Source organism: Procambarus clarkii, chromosome 34, assembly GCF_040958095.1.
Source record: "Procambarus clarkii isolate CNS0578487 chromosome 34, FALCON_Pclarkii_2.0, whole genome shotgun sequence".
Taxonomy (NCBI): domain Eukaryota; kingdom Metazoa; phylum Arthropoda; class Malacostraca; order Decapoda; family Cambaridae; genus Procambarus; species Procambarus clarkii.
The window spans coordinates 33,798,227-33,814,005 of NC_091183.1; the positions used below are offsets into that span (position 1 = coordinate 33,798,227).

General features: G+C 47.7%; 1 protein-coding gene across 1 annotated transcript; it reads left to right on the plus strand.

Moving 5' to 3' along the window:
- Nucleotides 1-2,813: 2,813 nt before the first annotated feature.
- Nucleotides 2,814-13,282, plus strand: LOC138371050 (decreased expression in renal and prostate cancer protein-like). Its single transcript, XM_069335696.1, has 4 exons — nt 2,814-2,941; nt 5,225-7,014; nt 10,950-11,162; nt 13,191-13,282. Exons 1-4 carry the CDS (start codon nt 2,814-2,816, stop codon nt 13,280-13,282), a joined length of 2,223 nt encoding a protein of 740 aa, XP_069191797.1.
- The last annotated feature ends 2,497 nt before the right edge of the window (nt 13,283-15,779 follow it).

Genomic DNA, 15,779 nt, shown 5'->3' on the forward strand with positions numbered 1-15,779 from the left:
GGTCGAGCCACAGTTCAGACCTGTGTGTGTGTGTGTGTGTGTGTGTGTGTGTGTGTGTGTGTGTGTGTGTGTGTGTGTGTGTGTGTGTGTGTGTGTGTGGTTTACTATTTGTGTCTGCAGAATCAGTTATTAGCTCTTTGACCCGCCTTTCTAACAAATCTATTTTTCTTCTATTATATCTACTACATAAAATTCTCTCTAATTGTATGTAGTAGATATAATAGAAGAAAAATAGATTGGTTAGAAAGGCGGGTCCAAGAGTTAATAGCTCGATTCTGCAGACACAAATAGTAAAAAGAAAACACATACATCACTTAATAGGAAGTAATGTGATGGAGGCTGACTCCATACACAGTTTCAAGTGTAGATATGATAGAGCCCAGTAGGCTCAGGAACCTGTACATTAGTTGCTTGACAGTTGAGAGGCGGGACCAAAGAGCCAGAGCTCAACCCTCGCAAGCACAAATAGGTGAATACACACACACACACACACACACAGCAGACCTAGGGTAAGGGTACACAGGCTATAACACACCATATACGCTACCCTCCCATATCCCTGAGCATGATACACAACCCCCTCCCCTCCCTCCCTCCTTCCCCGCCCCGAACAGCGACTTTTAAGCCCAGAAAGGGGAGGATAACTTTAATTAAATCCTACATAAACGAGTTTGGTGGTCGCCGCGGTAATGAAACGTCCCACACACACCCGCCTCGCCCGCAAAATGTGGGTCCTGCCCATGAATTATTTATCCCGTATTTCAGACAAATTTCTTGCAACTGGTCCTTCCCGTATTCCGTGTGGCAAGATATTAAACTCAAGCTCTTCTTTTTTGGTATTTTGTTTAGTGATAACAAGGGTTATGTCATTGAACTCAAGGAAGGGAAGGGAACTATCAGGGGTAAAGTGCCAAGCCATCATGACTATATAGCACTGGGAAGGGATCAGGATAAGGATTTGGGATGGGACGGTGGAAAGGAATGGTGCCCAACCACTTGGACGGTCGGGGATTGAACGCCGACCTGAATGAAGCTAGACCGTCGCTCTACCGTCCAGCCCAAGTGGTTGGCTTGAACTCAAGGAGCACGTGAGGCATTCAACAGGTGGTATAAGAGTTTTACATCTTATAACGACAGTGTCGTACTTAGCACGCCCGAGATCAATCTCCGAGGCTCTTAGTGAGAAAACTTTACTCTATGTAAATATTATATACCATTTTTAGAAGATAATTTTAACTATCGTTCTTTATTATACTGCTAATATTGTTATAATATTATACTAAAACAAAAAAAATGCCACAGCCGAAATTAACACGCTAAATCACACACACTTTCATCGCTTGCTATTTGTCTCTTCACTGTGGCTCAGTGGTCAGCGTTGTCAGATCACAACCGAGGGACCCGGGTTCTTACGATGATGTTATGTAGGTGACAGAGATAGCGAGAGGAAGCACACACGAGGAGTAAGTTCAGTCTCCTCCTAGTAGACGCCTCGAGCGGTTAACAGTCTACTTTTGACACCTTCAGACCTCCTTAAACTTTAAGAACAAATCCACAAGGGCCGTGACGAGGATTCGAACCTGCGTCCGGGAGCATCCCAGACACTGCCTTAATCGAACTTCCAGAACTGCTTTAAACTTTTTTCCCAAGACGAGGTTATCTATCTTAAATTATTGTGGGGGAACTTGGCACCAAGTTGCTATCTACATATCATGCGATTTACCCCATCTACATCATTCTGGATCACGATTTATCCCATGTACGTCATGCTAGGTAGACAATCTGAAAACAAAAGTCAAGGAAGCCTCGTAGGCTTCGTAGTCATGGGGGCCTCGTAGCCTGGTGGATAGCGCGCAGGACTCGTAATTCTGTGGCGCGGGTTCGATTCCCGCACGAGGCAGAAACAAATGGGCAAAGTTTCTTTCACCCTGAATGCCCCTGTTTCCTAGCAGTAAATAGGTACCTGGGAGTTAGTCAGCTGTCACGGGCTGCTTCCTGGGGGTGGAGGCCTGGTCGAGGACCGGGCCGCGGGGACACTAAAGCCCCGAAATCATCTCAAGATAACCTCAAGATAAGCTCTCGATAGTGTGTCAAACAACTCTGCCTCCAGACGGCCAGCAAGCAGCCCGTCCTCCAAAAATGGGGAGGTAAATTTAACAGCCCCATAAATGCAATTATGTACTATATGACAGTCAGGAATTGTACTTATTTTCACTTAGCATTAAACCGTAGTGTCACATATATTGTGAATATTTGAGTTTACCTGAAAAGCTGAATAGAAAACCACGACCTAACCTAACCGTCTTAGTTTTTGAAGATAAGCATTTTATTGCTTCTTAATTACAATTATTACTTAACCTTTATCTATACTGATATTACAGTTTTATAAAACAAATTAAACAAAACTAAAATATTTTAATAAATTCTAAAGTAACTCAGGATATTTTCAAATTTTGTATAAAATCTCTATTGTTAAATAAAACTGAAAAAGAAATTCCTGATATTTAAAACTTGTGTATAGTGAACTGAACTTGAAAAATTCATCCTAAAATTCTGAATGTCTTAACAGAAAACGAGGAGATTAAATAGGGAGGTAAATGTAACAGTACATAATTGCACTTATGGGGCTAAGTATGGCAGTCAGGAAATGTACTTATTACACTTAGTATTAAAACGTACTGTCAATTCGGAGGATGGGCTGCAGCAAGAGTCTAATGCGCTACTGAAGGAAACTACTCTGGACGATGGACCAGATCCAGACACACACACACTGATTGACCCGAACACCGGAAGAAAAAACAGAATAATTAAAGATGAGTTTGACAAAGAGTGTGAAGGTTTCTGGAGACCCCACGCTAACACTGAGACGGCATTACCAGCACAACAAGGAGAGCATACTGCTCAGCAGAGACCACCAGCAGCAGGAGCAGACAACAGGGAAGTGGGAACACTGCCGAAGGTCGCAGCTCTGCGTTTGACAAAACACGAAGACAATCCACCCCCAGCAAGATATTATCTCCCCTCAATGGCACAAGGAGGGGACCACCATACCAACTACAATACCACAACGAACCACAACAGTAGAGAACGGCGGGACCTTCAGATAAGAAGGGGCAAGAAAACCTTCCCGAAACGTATCTATAGATATCCATGAAGAATTGAAACCCCGAACAGACCATACAGTTCCCAAAAGGTTATCCGACTTCCGGAAGGCCTAGTCCTAACCAACTGGATGTAGCATCTCAGATCAAAGAGTGTACTCAACATCAATCACTTCAGCACCAAGACGATCCTAAAAGAACACAGTGCACCTGCTACGAGAGATAGCAACCTCCTCCACTTCCACCCTCTACGAGAGATAGCAACCTCCTCCACTTCCACCCGCTAGGATAGATAGCAACCTCCTCCACTTCCACCCGCTAGGATAGATAGCAACCTCCTCCACTTCCACCCGCTACGAGAGATAGCAACCTCCTCCACTTCCACCCGCTAGGATAGATAGCAACCTCCTCCACTTCCACCCTCTACGAGAGATAGCAACCTCCTCCACTTCCACCCGCTAGGATAGATAGCAACCTCCTCCACTTCCACCCGCTAGGATAGATAGCAACCTCCTCCACTTCCACCCGCTACGCGAGATAGCAACCTCCTCCACTTCCACCCGCTACGAGAGATAGCAACCTCCTCCACTTCCACCCGCTACGAGAGATAGCAACCTCCTCCACTTCCACCCGCTACGAGAGATAGCAACCTCCTCCACTTCCACCCGCTAGGATAGATAGCAACCTCCTCCACTTCCACCCGCTAGGATAGATAGCAACCTCCTCCACTTCCACCCGCTACGAGAGATAGCAACCTCCTCCACTTCCACCCATCCAAGAGTCATGCAAGATACAAGCAACAAACACACGAAGATTTACACTACTCCTAAAGGACCCAAGGAAGATGGAAGACCACACACACACACACACACACACACACACACACACACACACACACACACACACTCACACACACACACACTCACACACACACACACACACACACACACACACACACACACACACACACACACACACTCACTCCTCCACTGTCTCAGGACACTGGGAACAACACAGTGATCCGGGACAGAAGAACGACATACTTAAGTGCCTTGGCTAATGATTCGGAAATCGTAAAAAAAAAATACCTGGAATGAGACCAAGGACAGTTACTTGTCAAAACTGGTGAGCTCAGAAGTCCCCCCTAACAAGACAACTTTGTAAAGGGCTTTCCATCGCCCTGAGATCTCCAAAACTAGAAAACAAACTTACAGCCCTAAAAGGAAGCCTTTTCATGAAACTAGAAAGCAAACTTACAGCCCTAAAGGAAGCCTTTTCATGAAACTAGAAAAACTTACAGCCCTAAAAGGAAGCCTTTTCATGAAACTAGAAAACAAACTTACAGCCCTAAAAGGAAGCCTTTTCATGAAACTAGAAAACAAACTTACAGCCCTAAAAGGAAGCCTTTTCATGAAACTAGAAAACAAACTTACAGCCCTAAAGGAAGCCTTTTCATGAAACTAGAAAACCGAGCAAATGAATCCTTTGAATCACCCCCTCCAAACAGACCAACACATTAGCTTTACAACATGCTGTAATTATGAGAAGACAATTCTAAAGCCAGTCTATATCTATGAGAAATAATATCTGTGTGTGCAGGCGATGAGTCACAATAACGTGGCTAAAGTAAGTTGACCAGACCACACACTAGAAGGTGAAGGGACGACGACGTTTCGATCCGTCAGGACCATTCACATTCGACTTGAGTCCGTCTAGGACGGACCGAAACGTCGTCCCTTCACCTTCTAGTGTGTGGTCTGGTCAAAATATCTGTGTGTGTTTCGAAGGTTGGAGGCTAGATGCTGGGGACGAGCCTCACCAAACTATGCAGGAGGACTCGTCTGGGGTACAGGATGGACATAGGCTGGTCAGGGTAGCCAGAATTCAAGAGGGACCAGTGTATCGGGGTTCTGGCACGCTGTTCCATTCTGACCCCTACAATGTTTTTTAGCACTGCCCGCCGCCTATACCTATAATGTTTAGAAATAAAAAATTGTAAATATTTTTTTTTACTTGTAATATATATCATTATTCACCCATATTGGGAAAATTAACATAATTTTTCAGCTATTCATATTTTGGTCATAGTAGCATAAAACAGATATTCGTCCCCACGGTTTCAGAGGCTTTCCCAAGCCCGGCACCTTTCCCAAGCCCCGCACCTTTCCCAAGCCCCGCACCTTTCCCAAGCCCCGCACCTTTCCCAAGCCCCGCACCTTTCCCAAGCCCGGCACCTTTCCCAAGCCCCGCACCTTTCCCAAGCCCGGCACCTTTCCCAAGCCCGGCACCTTTCCCAAGCCCGGCACCTTTCCCAAGCCCCGCACCTTTCCCAAGCCCCGCACCTTTCCCAAGCCCGGCACCTTTCCCAAGCTCGGCACCTTTCCCAAGCCCGGCACCTTTCCCAAGCCCCGCACCTTTCCCAAGCCCGGCACCTTTCCCAAGCCCGGCACCTTTCCCAAGCCCGGCACCTTTCCCAAGCCCGGCACCTTTCCCAAGCCCGGCACCTTTCCCAAGCCCCGCACCTTTCCCAAGCCCCGCACCTTTCCCAAGCCCCGCACCTTTCCCAAGCCCGGCACCTTTCCCAAGGCCCGCACCTTTCTCAAGCCCCGCACCTTTCCCAAGCCCCGCACCTTTCCCAAGCCCGGCACCTTTCTCAAGCCCCGCACCTTTCCTAAGCCCCGCACCTTTCCCAAGCCCGGCACCTTTCCCAAGCCCCGCACCTTTCCCAAGCCCCGCACCTTTCCCAAGCCCGGCACCTTTCCCAAGCCCCGCACCTTTCCCAAGCCCCGCACCTTTCCCAAGCCCGGCACCTTTCCCAAGCCCCGCACCTTTCCCAAGCCCGGCACCTTTCCCAAGCCCCACACCTTTCCCAAGCCCGGCACCTTTCCCAAGCCCCGCACCTTTCCCAAGCCCGGCACCTTTCCCAAGCCCGGCACCTTTCCCAAGCCCCGCACCTTTCCCAAGCCCGGCACCTTTCCCAAGCCCGGCACCTTTCCCAAGCCCCGCACCTTTCCCAAGCCCGGCACCTTTCCCAAGCCCCGCACCTTTCCCAAGCCCCGCACCTTTCCCAAACCCGGCACCTTTCCCAAGCCCCGCACCTTTCCCAAGCCCGGCACCTTTCCCAAGCCCGGCACCTTTCCCAAGCCCCACACCTTTCCCAAGCCCGGCACCTTTCCCAAGCCCCGCACCTTTCCCAAGCCCCGCACCTTTCCCAAGCCCGGTACCTTTCCCAAGCCCCGCACCTTTCCCAAGCCCCGCACCTTTCCCAAGCCCGGTACCTTTCCCAAGCCCCGCACCTTTCCCAAGCCCCGCACCTTTCCCAAGCCCCGCACCTTTCCCAAGCCCCGCACCTTTCCCAAGCCCGGCACCTTTCCCAAGCCCGGCACCTTTCCCAAGCCCGGCACCTTTCCCAAGCCCGGCACCTTTCCCAAGCCCCGCACCTTTCCCAAGCCCCGCACCTTTCCCATGCCCCGCACCTTTCCCAAGCCCCGCACCTTTCCCAAGCCCGGCACCTTTCCCAAGCCCGGCACCTTTCCCAAGCCCGGCACCTTTCCCAAGCCCCGCACCTTTCCCAAGCCCCGCACCTTTCCCAAGCCCCGCACCTTTCCCAAGCCCCGCACCTTTCCCAAGCCCCGCACCTTTCCCAAGCCCCGCACCTTTCCCAAGCCCCGCACCTTTCCCAAGCCCCGCACCTTTCCCAAGCCCCGCACCTTTCCCAAGCCCCGCACCTTTCCCAAGCCCCGCACCTTTCCCAAGCCCCGCACCTTTCCCAAGCCCCGCACCTTTCCCAAGCCCGGCACCTTTCTCAAAAGCAAACAGAAAACTATTATATTTTGTGTAATATTTCACGCTGCGAGGCTCCTCCCACCGGCACACCACAAACACGCCAATGACCATCTATATTTTTGTATAAGTGAGAGAGAGAGAGTCGTCGAAAAGACGAAGACACAGATATACAGACACAATGAGAAAGAAACAGAGACAAGACAGACACAGACCACCAGGGCAGAGAGAGACAGGAAGACAAACAGAAAAAAACAGACAAACTCAACACAGACAGGTAGACACAAATGTAGACAGATAGGGAGATAAGGAAGGAGACAGGGGGATATCTGAAGACAGCAAAGGAGAGAAGAGGAGTCGGGGGGAAGGGGAGGGGGGGGGGAGGACAATGGAGGCGAGAAGTGTGAAGAGAATAGTGCGGGGGGGGGGGGGGGGAATTGAAGAGAGGAGGGAGTGAGGGAGAGTAGGAGAGAGGGAAGAAATGGGGGGGGGGAGGAAAAGGGGTGAGGATGAGAGAAAAGGGGTGATAAGGAGATAAAAAGGGTGAGAGGGGGGGAATAGGGAGATAGATTTGAGAGAGAGAGAGAGGGGGGGATGGGGACAGGGAGAGATATACCCAGACGCAGCAGAGCCAAGTATATCAACATACCCCCCCCCCCCATCGTGTGTGTGAAATATAAACAAATAACAAATGCACATCACCCCACCAAACAAATGCACATCACCCCACCAAACACTCAATGAGTAGGAGCCCAACCTTCGAGGCCAACGTTGGCAAGACCTCCACAAAGTCTACTCTTAGCTACAGTCAAGTCGGACCAACCCTTACAAGTAAGGCCTAGCCCAGGGGGACACTTAGGGGGCAGTGAGGTCACTGGTCTACAGTGACCTGGAGATCACTGTACACCAGTGATCTGTTCTACAATTGAACACTGTAGAACTGAGCCAATTCGGCAATCAAGCACCTATTCTCCTCTAGCAATGGTAAACAAGTTCCCCTCCTGCCAAATGGGTGGGTGGGGGCCAAGTTCCTCCCCCCTGTCGGAGGTGGGGGGGGGGAGCAAGTTCCTCCCCCCTGTCGGAGGTGAAGGGGGGGGGGGCCAAGTTCCCCTCCTGCCAGGGGTATAGAAGTTCCTCCTGTTAGGGGGGGGAAGGAATGGTGTAGGCTCAAGGGATAAGGAGTTTGGGAATCACAACAGCTTTATCGTCTACTGCTGGAGCCCACTTGGGGCGGCGACCTTCTGAACACTCCCAGCACCACAGGTTGCTGGAGGGGGGGGGGAGGATGAAGAGAAGGGAGAGGAGGAAAAGGGGGGAGAGGGAGAGGAAGAGGAAAGAGGAAGAGGAGGAAAGAGGAAGAGGAAGGAAACTGCCTTCAGAAACCTTTGTAAGGAATCTTCCAAAACCTTGTATACCACATATGTAAGACCAATCCTGGAGTATGCGGCCCCAGCATGGAGCCCTTGTCGAGCACAAAACGAAGCTGGAAAAAAAGATCAGAGGTATGCCACTAGGCTAGTCCCAGAACTAAGAAGCATGAGTTACGAGGAGGGGCTGGGGGACGGAGGGGGGGCCTTTAGGAGACATGATCACCACATGCATGTTTCTCAGGGAAGCTGACAGGGTGGGGGCTGGGTGCCCAGGCGAGCTTTTTCGGTGTCAGAGTGGTTGGTGGGTGGAATGCGCTGGGAGGTGGTGTGGTGGAGGCTGGCTCCATACACAGTTTCAGTTGTGAATGTGATGGAGCTCGAGAAGCTCAGGAACCTGTACATCAGTTGATTGACAGATGAGAGGCGGGAGCAAAGAGCCAAATCTCAACCCCCGCAAGCACAACTAAGTGAGTACACACACACGTAGAAGTAGGGATAACCCATCCAAGGAAGGGATCGGAAAGGAAATGGCTGGCTTATCGAAGAGGAAACTATGATGAGATGAGGAACTTCCTAATGGGAATACCATGGGAAACAGAACTCAAAGAAAAGTCTGAACAAGATATGATGGACTACGTCACCCAGAAGTGCCAGGAAGCAGCAGACAGGTTTATCCCGACCCAACAGGAGAAAAACTGAAGACTCCATGGTTCAATGAGGCACGTAAGGAAGCAAAGCATTTAAGTTCAAGAACATGGAGAAACTATAGGAATAACAGAACACCAGAGAGCAGGGGGAGATACCAGAGGGCCAGGAATGAGTACCTCAGAGTGAGGAGAGAAGCAGAGAGACAGTATGAAAATGACATCGCGAGTAAAGCTAAGACCCAACCAAAACTGCTTCACAGCCACATCAGGAAGAAAACAGCAGTGAAGGAACAAGTGATAAAACTGAGTGTTACGACCTAACTTAGCCTGTAACTGGGTTCTTTTCATTTGTAAGACTTTCTTTGTGGGCCGTATAGGTGCCTCTTTTTACCAGATCCAACCCAGAGTCAAAGACAAGTTATTACGAACTGCCAGTACCCGCCAAACACACACCGAAACTACGACGTTGGTACAACGTTCCAACAAGTTCTAACACCTCCTAACCAGTTATACCAACCAATATAGCAAGTTGTAACAACGTTCTAATACGTCATAAACACGTTAAGCCAAGATGTAACAACTTTATTACAAGTTGTAACAAGCGGAAAATAGAGACAGTTTCGGTTTGTGTTTCCAGGTAGTCAATCCAACGAGAATGGGGAGTAAACAACACTAAATAATACCATCACTACGAGTACTTCTTCACTATATTCACTTCTTACGTATGTACATAATATAATAAAGCAGGTGTCACTTTTATACAGGTCACTACCAACTTATGTCTGCGATCTTCTAACTCGGCGAGTCCATTTTTCTCAGTAAATCATGCAGCCCCTCCGAATAGACAGTACGTTTTAATACTAAATGCAATAAGTACAATCCTGACTACCGGCTTATTACATAAATACACTTAATCGCCAGAATTGCACCAAAATATTGTGAATATTAGAGTGTACCTGAAAAGCTATATAGAAAACCACGACCTAACCTAACCTTCTTAGTGTAGGAGGACAAGCATTTTATTGCATCTTAATTACAATTGGTACTTAATCTATAGCTATATTGAAATTATGGTTTTATAAAACTAATAAAACAAAACTAAAATCTTTCATTAAATTATAAAGTAACTCAGGATATTTTCAAATTTTGTATAAAATCTCTATTGTTTAATAAAACTGAAAAAAAAAATTCTTTATATTTAAAATTTGTGTAAATAGAATTGAACATGAAAACTTCATCATGAAATTTTAAGTGTCTTAACATAAAATGAGGAAAATATGGGGAGGTAAATGTAACAGCACCATTAAGTGTATTTTTGTACTATGCAGACAGTAAGGAATGTACTTATTATATTTAGTATTAAAACATACTGTCTAATCGGAGGATGTGTTGCATCATGGGCCAGTCCTCTATAGTATTGTCACGGTGTCGCAACACCACCACTTGTACTCTCCAGCAACACACTGGCAGGGGTCTCCAGCAACACACTGGCAGGGGTCTCCAGCAACACACTGGCAGGGGTCTCCAGCAACACACTGGCAGGGGTCTCCAGCAACACACTGGCAGGGGTCTCCAGCAACACACTGGCAGGGGTCTCCAGCAACACACTGGCAGGGGTCTCCAGCAACACACTGGCAGGGGTCTCCAGCAACACACTAGCAGGGATCTCCAGCAACACACTAGCAGGGATCTCCAGCAACACACTGGCAGGCTTCCACACAGGCTTCATCAATAACCAGCCTTAACAGACGGATATTCCGTCTCTTAACTCAACTGGGCTTTTCCGGGATACGTCAGTCCATTCACCAAACCCTCTCTAGTTATCACACACAAAACACAGTCTCAACAGACTCGGTCCACTAACTCCCACTGGAACACTTCTCTAGTTCAGGACTGCCCTGGGTGTACCTATTCATATCGACCAAGGTACCACCCTCATCACTTCTGAGGGGTAAAAATTTAATAGTAAGAAGGAAACTACAGAGGTGTCAGTAAGATCACAGCCTTCCACTAGGGGAACAGAAAATGGGGTAGGGTTTGCTCAATAGATGGCGTTGACATCGTCATACTGAGAAAAGGGGAGAACAGGTACACAGAGAATGGCAAGGTGGTGTGTGAAGAACTCACCAAGAGATTCCAGGAGGTCTTCACGATAGAGCAAGGAGAAGTCCCTGTACTGAGAATGGAGGTGGTAAACGAAGCAACCTTGGAGGAATTTGAGCTTACCAGTAAAGAGGTCAAAAGAAGTTTGTTAGAGCCAAGTATGACACAGGATATTGGGCCTGACAGAATCTCACCACTTCTGCACCCTAAAAGAGGGTGCAGAAGCACTAAGTGTGCCACTCTCTATTGTGTATAACAGGTCACTAGAAACAGGAGACCTACCAGAAAGCTGGAAGACAGATAATGTAATCCCAATGTACAAAACGGGTGACAGGCAAGAGGCACTGAACTACAGGCCAGTTTCCCTAACTTGTATACCATGCAAGGTGATGGAGACGATCGCGAGGAAAAAGCTCGTAGAACACCAGGAGAGCTTTATAACCCACCACCAGCATGAGCTAAGGGATGGTAAATCGTGCCTCACAGGTTTAATAGAATTCCATGACCAGGCAACAAAAATTAGGCAAGAAAGAGAATGATGTGCAGACTGCATTTTCTAAGACAGTCAAAAAGGCTGTTACAAAAGTTGGAGAAACAGGCAGGAATAAAAGGTAAGGTGCTCCAGTGAATAAGGGAGTATCTCAGTAACGGGAAACAGCAAGTAACAGTGAGGGGGAAGAGACCTCAGAGTGGCGAGGTGTCACCAGCGGAGTCCCACAGGGCTCTGTACCCATCCTGAACCCATGCTGTTTCTGATGTATGTAAACGATCTTCCAGAGGAAATATACGTTTGCTGATAATGTAAAAATTATGAGAATAATCAAAACATAAAGATATTACACACAGAAATGACAATAGCGTGATGCATCAAATGAACAAGTTCAGTAGAACTTCTGGTTTCAACTCTTTTGACCATGTCGAAGCTCAGTCGATTAAGGCAGCGTCTGGGATGCTCTCAGACTTAGGTTCGAATCCTCGTCACGGCTCTTGTGGATTTATTTACATATAAAGATAGACAGAGAATATAGGCCGACCTGGACAAACTGGAGGAATAGTCTGGAAAATCGCTGGACCAATCCTGCAGTAGGCAGCTCCAGTCTGGAGCCCATAAGTGGTTAAACCCAAGACAAAGCTAGAGAAGATTCAGAGGCATGCCACCAGACTAGTCCCAGAACTGAGAGGTAAGAGTTACGAGGAAAGGCTATGGGAGCTAAATCCTCCCTTACACGATGACGAAGCTGACGATGATAAGCCGATGAAGCGAATCAGAACTGAAGAGGACCGCAATACAATACAAGGTGACCCCAAACACTCTCCAAAGATGGTCTGAGAAATTGCAACTAGACTTTAACCCTGACAAATGCAAGGTTATGAGGATAGACGATGGAGCAAATCCCCAAATATAAAACAGGATGAAGAGGAGGCAACTTCCAGCTTGTGAGAGAGACTTGGTAGTGGACATCATCGGAGACCTATCACCAGAGGCCCACATCAGCAGGATAACGAGGGCAGCAGACGCCATACTAACAGACGTTCGGTTATCCTTCAGCAACTTGGAGAAAGATCCCTTCCGAGCACTGTATACATCCTTTGTGAGACCTGTTACTGAGTATGCTGCCCCGGCATGGAACCCCCCTACCTAAAGGAGGCACAAAGCAAAATGTGATAAAGTTCAAAAATATGCAGTAAGGCCCGTTTCTGTGCTGAGGGGACTGAGGTGTGAAGGAAGACTGAGGGAACTGGACCTCACTGCCCTGGAGAAAAGAAGGAATATAGCAGACATGATAACGACGTACTAGATACTAAAGGGAATTGACAAAGTAGATAAAGAAGCAGTGTTCAAAATTAAGTTACAGTAGAATGGGAGGACAAGACTAGAAACACAGATAAACCACATGAATGCTACAATAACTTTTTCAATATGAGTCGTAACTACTGGAACGAACTAGATGACGAAGTTGTCGAAGCCAATTCGATACACAACTTTAAATGTCAATATGCTAAGAAAAACTAGTAAAGAAAACACTAGACTTAACTAGCGGAAAGACAAGTCTTAGGAGCAGGTGACGACACACCAAGTGTAAGCAAAAATAAACTACACAGCGCCAGGTCCCCAGTCTATACAAAAAATAACTTTTATAATTCAGTTTATACGCAAAGTTGAAAAGTGATGGTGTAATTTTCAGGGATTTTAGCTCTTCATAACCCGGGATATTGTGACTTTAGGAAACTTAAGCAGCAGCAGCAGCAGCAGCAGCAGCAGCAGCCAGGACAGTAGACGAAATGTCTAGGAAAAGTTTATATGGCTGTGGATTTAAATTGTCACCTCTTTTTCCTAGTCTGTCTGTCTCTCTCTCTCTCTCTCTCTCTCTCCCTCTGTGTTGTTTTCGTATGTTCCATTCGCCCTATCTTTACCTCCTCCCTCTTTCCTTTCTCTGCATTTTGCTCTGTTTACTGCCTCCTCCCTATCTCTTTTCTCCCTCTAGGCCTATATATCCTTGCACTCTTTACTTATCTCTTTAATTTCATCTCTAGTCTCTCTCTCTCTCTCTCTCTCTCTCTCTCTCTCTCTCTCTCTCTCTCTCTCTCTCTCTCTCTCTCTCTCTCTCTCTCTCTCTCTCTCCCTCCCTCCCTCCCTCCCTCCCCCGGTGTTGACAGGGGTCAAAAGCTATATTTTCTCCTTCCCTACAGATGATAGACCTAGCAAAGTTCAGTACCTGAAAAAATGAAAATGTATTAATTGAATACAATCCCCTCAACGAAATACAATAAACATCGTCACTTAAAATGAGATACCTTATGGGAATAACAAATCTGTTGGCGGGGAAAGAAAAAAATACCTAGGGGAAAAAATCGTGTAATCTGGTTCACTACTCAGGAGCAGCAGTGGTTGAAAATCTTGCCATTAGGATGCTAAACTCGTCCCAAGAGAGGGGGAGAGAAGGCCCGACTCTGCGAAATATTCCGCTACGCCACGCGTTACTATTTCCCTGTGTTCTAGCACCCCACTATTCTGCCTACACGCCTCCCCATGCAGCCTACGAATATACGCCCCTCCCCATACAGCTTACGATCATACACCCCCTCCCCATACAGATACAGCCTACAAACATACACCCCCTCCCCATGCAGCCTACAAACATACACCCCCCTCCCCATACAACCTACGACGTCTCTCTCTCGTCACCATGACGTCTCTCTCTCTCCTACCCAGCCCGAGGGTAGGAGAGATACCCTGAAGTATCTCTCCTATCCCATCTTATCCTATCCAGACAGATCTCTCAATTGGACACTTCGTAACAAATGTAACTGTTGAGTCTAATCAGAAGGTGCGATCCCAAACAACTCACCTATCAAAGCCCAATGTATAGAAAATGTCAATATTATGGTACTTGAAATTTGACTTAATACGTTGCATTTATGAACGGTTTGGTCGATGCCGTAAAAAAGTGCGACGCATCAGGTGAGCGCGAGGACCCACCTGCTATTTTCACCCTCAAGGTGTCCCATCCACCCTTCAATTGAGTACAGGTGAGTACAGGTAACAGGGGCATAGGGTGAAAGAAACTCTGCCCATTGTTTCTCGCCGGCACCTGGGATCGAACCCCGGACCACAGGATCATAAGTCCAGCGTGCTGTCCGCTCGGCCGACCGGCTCCCCGGAAATGGGGAAATAAGCACCTTAACATTTACCCAAACCACTTCCCTTTTATGCCAATTACATATTCTACATCAAATTTCCCCATTTCCGGGGAGCCGGTCGGCCGAGCGGACAGCACGCTGGACTTGTGATCCTGTGGGCCTGGGTTCGATCCCAGGCGCCGGCGAGAAACAATCGGCAGAGTTTCTTTCACCTTATGCCCCTGTTGCCTACCAGTAAATAGGTACCTGGGTGTTAGTCAGCTGTCACATAAGTTCCCCTTTCCAAAACATTATTTTGCTATTTCCCTCAATTTTTTTACCAATAAACCATTCCCCACCGAGCTTCAAGAACACTACGCCATCCTGACTTGTATCTGTCTAAGACATTCACCTGATACTTCCTAGCAACTGATCCGTCTATCTAGGCATTCATTTTATGCATTCTGAATATGTTCCACATTTCTCCCAGTTTGTTATACCTAACCAAACCTGATCACTATCCTGAAATTGTCATTAATTACCACTCCTCTTTTTATCTTAAAACTATCTTGTGCTTCTTGAAGTAGTTTTGTCACTCACGTCACCACCATCACACACACACACACACAAACACACTTTACTATCCACCACTACAAAAGTCTCCTTAATCTTTCTTTCCCACCATGAAACCTTTCCTACAACTTTTACCTACCAGGAATACTTTCCCAAAACGTTTAGCTTCCTAACCACAAGCTTTCTTCCACCTTCACAAACACTGACAATTGTAATCATTCCTCCCATTACGACCCTCCACTATGTGCCTAACAAGGAGTCTGGCCCTAGCTTCGGTAGGGGACGGACGTATTGCATCGGCGCTCCAGCAGTTGGTGTTGTTTGCCAGTTCAGCCGGTTGGGGGCGGGTGTGTGTCTGCCCGCCTGTGCTGACGTGGCGTTACGATGGGGGTCCCTCTCCCCCACTGACGTCCGGGCTCAGTCTGTGGGACTAGAGTTCTCTGTGCGGGCTGGTTACCCGGAGATTGTGCTGGCTTGTGATATGCTCTCTGTCCCTGTGTCTGTGATTTATGGGGTCGAGTTGGTAACGGCCCGTAGGGCGATTGTGAAGTTCACAGAGGAGGTGGCGTATCGCGATTTTC

What these genes read in the sequence shown, in the direction of transcription:
- LOC138371050 (XM_069335696.1), top strand. Translation starts at nt 2,814, where the DNA reads ATGAGTTTGACAAAGAGTGTGAAGGTTTCTGGAGACCCCACGCTAACA. An exon ending in CAGGAGCAGACAACAGGGAA is followed by an intron (nt 2,942 to 5,224) that starts GTGGGAACACTG and finishes CCACGGTTTCAG; the next exon opens with AGGCTTTCCCAAGCCCGGCA. An exon ending in CCATCTATATTTTTGTATAA is followed by an intron (nt 7,015 to 10,949) that starts GTGAGAGAGAGA and finishes TTTGCTCAATAG; the next exon opens with ATGGCGTTGACATCGTCATA.